The 7,080-nt window shown below is 42.7% G+C and overlaps 1 protein-coding gene across 1 annotated transcript; it reads left to right on the top strand.

The window, feature by feature from the left end:
* Window positions 1–4,621: 4,621 nt before the first annotated feature.
* LOC138910211 (uncharacterized) lies at window positions 4,622–5,662 on the top strand. Its single transcript, XM_070201436.1, has 2 exons — window positions 4,622–4,891; window positions 4,991–5,662. Exons 1-2 carry the CDS (start codon window positions 4,622–4,624, stop codon window positions 5,660–5,662), a joined length of 942 nt encoding a protein of 313 aa, XP_070057537.1.
* Window positions 5,663–7,080: the final 1,418 nt, after the last annotated feature.

The raw sequence follows: 7,080 nt of genomic DNA, 5'->3' as shown, positions 1-7,080 counted from the left end.
ATAAATATCAGTTATTATAACTCGGACCATATTTTATCCCAAATCGACAACCTTCAACGAAACTCATTTTCTTTAATTCGTGTACCCTTTCCTTCATGGCACTTACTTATTACTTGTTATAAATAGCATAAATATGCTAACCTCAAGATAATGTCATCCCCGAGTTTATGTCAATTAACTGAAAACGAAATTTTAACATACAAAAACGCGAGATGTAACAGTAACACTTCTAAACTTGGTTCTGAGGGTATGAACCTTGATTATACGTGTTATGTGATTTGTTTAGAGGTAACGCACATGCTAGGTGACGGGCGTTTGGGCGTGCACCATAGAAATTGAGACTTAAATAAATTTTGTGGAGTTGTATAATTAGAGAATCATGTTATTATCCGCATATCCTCCACGTGTTAGAGAAAATTGAACTGAGACTCATGTTAAAGATCATGTTTAGGCTAAGTACCAATATTTTGGGACCCACAGGGTCGTGTTGCTGTTGAATTATTTGATTAAATTTATAATTTTGTACTGAGTCACTATGACGACCCGGCCGATCGTCTTAGGAGTTATATCCCCGATCCCCTATTAACTGTTTTTTCCATATCCTTTTCTACTATTGTGACTTGACGGAAGGTTTCGTTTTGATTTTTGGAGTGTTTTGGGATATTTAGTCCCTAAATGGAGGCTTAAGTCTTAGGATTTGGACCGTAGTTGGAACTGTATGAAGACGACTCCGGAATGAAGTTCTGTCGGTTCCGTTAGATCCGTTAAGTGATTTTGGACTTAGGGGCGTATCCGTATAGTGTTTTGGAGGTTTGTAGCTCATTTAGGCCTGAAAAGGCAAAAGTCAAAATTTTAGAGATTTGGACCGGTGGTGAAATTATGATACCGGGGTCGGATTCCAATTTTGGAAGTTGGAATTGGTCCGTAGGGTTAAATATGACCTGTGTGCAAAATTTGGGGTCAATCAGACGTGGTTTGGTTGGTTTCGGCATCAGTTGTCGGATTTAGAAGTTTCAAGTTCTTTAAGTTTGAATTGGAGGGCAATTCGTAATTTTAGTATTGTTTGATGTAGTTTGAGGGCTCGACTAAGTTCGTATGGCATTTTAGGATTGGTCGGTATGTTTGGTTGAGGTCCCCGGGGCCTCGGGTTGATTTCGGATGATTAACAGATCATTTTGGACTTGTGGAAGATAATAGATTTTCTGGTGTTTTGTTGCAGACTTTTCTTCATCGCATTCGCGAGAGAGGTCTCGCGATCGCGTAAGGCATCTGAGAGGCCAACTGAAGTTATTCTTCGCGTTCGCGAATATGGGGACGTGATCGTGTAGGTTGGTCAGGTTGTGCATCGCGAACGCATAGACTAGGCCGCTTTCGCGAAGAAGAAGTAAAGCAGCAGTGGAATTCAAGTGTTGTGCTTCGCGAACGCGTGGGGTTGTTCGCGATCGCGTAAGTATGAGAGCCAGTGAATCACATTCGCATTGAGTTTTTCGCGTTCGCGTATGGTTAAATTCTGGGGCAGCGAAGTTGTGTTTCGCGATCGCGTGGCTATTTCCGCGATCGCGATTAAGGAATCATTGGGCAGTATTAAACATTTCAAAAATGAGGGTTTGACCATTTTTATCAAAACTTGAGTTTGGGAACTCGGATTTGGATGAGCTTTTGGGAGATTTTCAGAGACATCGATTGGGTAATGATTCTATACTCTATTTTGATTATATCCTACTAATCTATCATTAATTTCATCTTTAATTTCGGATTTTGGGGTTGAAATTTGGAAAAAATTGGGAGAAGTTCTTCAACTAAGATTTCGAGTTTTGAAAGGGGATTCATGGTCAGATTTGAGTAATTTTTATATGGTTGGACTTGTGAGTGAATGGGTATTCATATTTTGTAACTTTTACCCGAATCCGAGATGTGGGCCCGGGGATGATTGTTGGGGCGATTTTCTAATTTCTCGCTTTAACTTAGATTTCATTGACTAGATTAGTTTCTTATAGCTATATTTATGGTATGTAATTGATTTTGGCTAGATTTGGGCCATTCGGAGCCGGATATTTGTGGGAAGAGCATTGCTACCGATTGATTTAGCTTGGTTCGAGATAAGTGGCTTGCCTAACCTTGTGTGGGGGAAATCCCCTTAGGATTTGGTACTGATTTTACTATGTGAGTGCCGTGTATGTGAGGTGACGAGTGCATACATAGGTTATTTGTTGAAAAACCTGATTTTTACTGAGAAATTCCCTGTTTCCACCTTAATTGAATATACTAGCATGCGTAGTTACCCTGTTAGCTTAGAATAACATGTCTACGTGCCTTATTTGCTTAATTGAACTCTTTGCAGCATGCCTATTGAATTCCTGCTTCTTTCCCGATTTGTACTTAGTCTAGACTGTAGATTCTCTTGCTGCACTTGTCGTTTGTAATTGATTGGGCTGTGTATTTACTTTGGGACTATGGGACGGTATCCCGGGAGATCCCCCTGCACATTTATTTTTGGGAATATGGGATGGTATTCTGGGAGATTCCCCCTACATATTTACTTTTGGGACTACGGGATGGTATCCCGAGAGATCCCCCTGCACATTTACTTTGAGACTACGGGATGGTATCCCGAGAGATCCCCCTGCACATTTACTTTGAGACTACGAGGCGGTACCTCGGGAGTTCTCCCTGCATCTTTACTTTTGGGACTACGAGACGGTATCTCGGGAGATCCCCTATCGCTTAATTCCGTGCATTTTTATGTTATTCACTGTGCTTTCCTTTGTTGAACTTTAGTCTCTTATTATACTGCTTATTCCCCTGTTTTTATTATTATATACCAGTGGGCCTGACCTGACCTCGTCACTACTCGACCGAGATTAGGCTCGACACTTACTGGGTATCGCTGTGGTGTACTCACGCCCTTTCCTGCACATATGTTTCGTGTGCAGATCCAGGTTCCTTTTACCAGCCTCGTCCTTAGTTGCAGTTGTTGATGTTTCGGAGAACTTCAAGGTACATCTGCCCGCGCTCGCAGATCCTCGGAGTCCCCCTCTATCCCCCTATGTTGATTCTTCTCTTATTTCTATAAACACTGATGTATAGAACAGTTAGAACTTCATAGAAGCTTGTGACTTACGGTGTTCCGGGTCTTGGGAGTGTCATGTATATTTCGAGAGTTGATTATTGTATATGCCGAGCGGAATCTCAATTGCTTATTAAAATATTTGTTGCTGTTAGTTGTTAATTTTTATGTTTTTCATCTCATTTCCGCAAGTGTTAGGCTTACCTAGTCGTAGAGACTAGGTGCCGTCATGACGATTCACGGAGGGAGAATTTGGATCGTGACAGTCACATCTATCATTTGCATATCATATCTTAGTCTCTATTATCATTTATTGATACATCATATCATCATGTCGGGTTGATTTTCATGTCATTGAGAGCCCGAGAGACTGGAGATTTTGAGTGATATTTATGGGATCAGGCTGCACGCCGCAACATATTTTATTTATTTATGCCTGGATCTGGCTATTATAGCGCTTGGGCTGAAGGAGCCCCTCCGGAGTCTGCACCTCCCCCAAAGTGAGCGCGATTGATTTATATTAAGGGATGGATCTTTTCTGGACATGGATCTTGTCCGAATCATTTATATCTAGGGATGGATCTTCCCCTAGGCTGGATTAGCCTTATACAGTACTGATTGATTGATAGTCAGTTGATGTGTATATATACGGGATGGATCTTCCCTGGGCCGGGTTGGCCATATACAATACTGAGTGATTGAGTATTTTGAGATTTGTGAGTGCACGGGATTTTCCACAGAGGTGCATCACATACAACATGTACATTGGTATGTAGATATAGAGATGTCACATTCCTCATATCATTCAGAATTTATCTATTTTTATTTGTACTGAGTTAACTATTGAACTTGAAAGCATGCATACATTTTTGTACTGTTATTTCTATATTGGACAGTACATGTTGATCTCGTCACTACTTTCAGCCCAAAGATTAGTCTTGTTACTTATTGAGTATATGGGGTCGGTTATACTCATACTATACTCTACACTTCGTGTGCAGATCTAGGTACTTTCGGACACGGCGGTTGCTTGTTTTTGGAAGATTATATGTTGGAGACTATCGAGGTAGCTGCTTGATGTCCACATACCTTGAATCTCTTTCCTTTCAGTTATTTGTTCTACATTTCCAGACAGTGTTGGTATTAGTCAGACTATGTTATCATTTAGATGCTCATGTACTCAGTGACATCGGGTTTTGGGAGTGTATTTATATCAGTATGTGTGAGGTTTTTCTATTAAATTTAAATATTATGTTTTCAAACTTAAGAGAAATAGTATTTTATTTAGGTTATCGGCTTGCCTAGTATTGAGATAGGCACCATCACGACATGTGAATTTTGGGTCGTGACAAGTTGGTATCAGAGCCTAGGTTACATAGGTCTCATAAGTCATGAGCAGGTTTAGTAGAGTCTTGCGGATCGGTACAGAGACGTATGTACTTATCTTCGAGAAGCTGCCAAACCCTTAGGAAAAATTTCACTTTCTTGTATTTTGTCGTGCGAATTGGTTGATTCCGGAAACTAAATTTCTGTTATTCTATTCTCTCACAGATTATGAGGACACGTACTACCGGATCGTACGGCCAATCACTAGTGCCATCAGTTTGGGCCACGAGAGGCCAGGGCCGTGGTAGAGGTCGAGGTGTAGCTCGTACAACAGTTAGAGAAGCACCGGTAGAACCACCAATTACTCTAGCCCAGGAGCAGGTTCCAGATATAGTTGAACCGGCGGGGCCAGCTCAGGCACCAGTTGTGCCTATTGTGATTCCAGGACTTCAGGAGGCTCTAGCACAGATATTGACCGTTTGCACTAGCCTTGCTCAGGTGGTTTAGGCTCAGGCCGCACGAACCACTTCTCAGACCGGGGGAGGTACTCATACCCCTGTCGCCCGTACTCCAGAGTAGGTGGTGCAGGGACTTTAGATACCGGGGGCACTACCAGTCCAACCGGTTGCAGCTGCTCAGGCCCAGATAGATCCTATTACGAATGATGAGGAGCAAAAGAGATTATATAGGTTTGGGAGACTCCATCCTCCAACTTTCAGTGGAACTGAGTCAGAGGATGCTCAGGATTTCTTGGACAGATGCGAGTGGATGCTTCGTACATCGGGTATTCTGGAGACTAGTGGGGTCTCATTTACTACTTTTCAGCTGACCAGAGCAGCCTTCAGATGGTGGGAGACTTATGAGAGGAGCAGAACAGTTGGTACAACACTTTCATGGCAGGAGTTCTCTGTATTATTTCTGGAGAAGTTTGTGCCACAGACCCACAGAGAGGAACTGCGCAGGCAGTTCGAGTATTTATGTCAAGAGGACTTGTCCGTGACTCAGTATGAGATGCGGTTTTTAGAATTGTCTCATCATGCAGTTTGGTTGGTTCCCACTGAGAGGGAGAAGATAGGGAGGTTCATTAATGGCCTCAACCATCAGTTTCATTTTGTTATGACTCTAGGGAATGTAGCAGGTGTTAAATTCGACGAGGTGGTTGATAGTGCTCGACGACTAGAGATGATCCGTATTCAGGAGCGTGAGGAGAGGGAGGCCAAGAGGTCTCGTGGTTCGGGTAATTCCAGTGGTGTTCCTTCTAGGGGATAGCCCTATCACAGCAGGGGTCGTCCTTATACGCTCGCTCAGATGGCTCATCCAGCTCATCGTGGCATATCAACTAGACATGGTTCATACAGTGCTCGACAGAGTCAGTATTCTCTTAGTTCACTTCCAGCTCAAAGTTCATCTCGTGCACCATTAGTTCAGGGTTCCTCTGTACCAGGATCTTCTGGTAGTTATTCTGGTTCTCGAGGTCCACCTCAGTACTTGCCGACATTTTTAGAGAATGGTTGTTTTGAGTGTTGAGATTTGGGTCACATAAAGAGATATTGTCCCCGCCTTACGGGAGGTTCAACTCAGCAGAAGTGTCAGGCTACGACTTCAGCACTAGTTACTTTACCACCCGCCCATCCAGCTCGGGGTGAGGCTCAGTCAGCTATGGGTCGCCCAAGAGGGGGAGGCCGATAAGGTGGCAGTCAGGCCCGATTTTATGCTATTCCTGCCAGGTCAGATGCCGTTGCTTCAGATACAGTGATCATAGGTATGGTCTCAGTGTGCCACATGGAAGCTTCTATATTATTTGACCCTGGTTCCACATATTCGTATGCATCATCATATTTTGCTCTTTATTTGGATATGCCCCACGAGTCCTTAGTTTCACCTGTTCGTGTAGCTACGCCGGTGGGCGATATTATTATTATAGACCATATGTATCGGCCGTGTGTGGTAGCTATCGGGGGATTGGAGACTAGAGTTGATATCTTATTGCTTAGTATAGTTGATTTCGATTTAATCTTGGGTATGGATTGGTTGTCTCCATGTCATGCTATTCTAGACTGTCACGCAAAAACCGTGACGTTGGCGATACCGGGATTGCCAAAGTTCGAGTGGAGAGGTTCCCTAGATTATGTTTCCAGCAGGGTAATTTCTTATTTGAAGGCCCTACGTATGGTTGGGAAGGGGTGTTTGTCATATTTGGCCTTTGTGAGAGATGTGGATGCAAACACTCCTACTATTGATTCTGTAACTGTAGTGGGAGATTTTTCGGATGTATTTTCTGCAGACCTACCGGGTATGCCACCCGATCGGGATATTGATTTTGGTATTGACTTGGTGCTAGACACTCAGCCCATTTCTATTCCTCCGTATCGTATGTCACATCTCCTTTTTCCCTAGGGATAGAGAGTTTTTTCAATTTAAGTGACATTAATCGAAATGAGATTATTTATTAGATTCTGAGTCGCCACTTGGGATAATTTCTGGTGTCTCAAGTCACCGGTTTATTTTAAATCCCAAATCGAGAAAATTTGACTTTGTTTTACGGTCCGCGAACACAGAAGATCGGGTAAGAAATTCTGTTAACCCGAGAGAAGGCGTGAGGCACTCTCGGATTCCATAGTTTTAACACGATCGCTTTAATCATACCTTGCTTAATTAAATTATTTAATTACTCGTTTTAGAACCTA

Source organism: Nicotiana tomentosiformis, chromosome 4 (assembly GCF_000390325.3).
Source record: "Nicotiana tomentosiformis chromosome 4, ASM39032v3, whole genome shotgun sequence".
Lineage (NCBI taxonomy): Eukaryota > Viridiplantae > Streptophyta > Magnoliopsida > Solanales > Solanaceae > Nicotiana > Nicotiana tomentosiformis.
This window is presented reverse-complemented; position numbering and strand designations above follow the sequence as displayed.

Excerpts from the sequence above, each read along its gene's own strand:
- LOC138910211 (XM_070201436.1), top strand. The coding sequence starts at position 4,622 with ATGAGGACACGTACTACCGGATCGTACGGCCAATCACTAGTGCCATCA. Across the intron at positions 4,892-4,990 it reads TTTGCACTAGCCTTGCTCAG|ATACCGGGGGCACTACCAGT; the intron begins GTGGTTTAGGCT and ends CAGGGACTTTAG.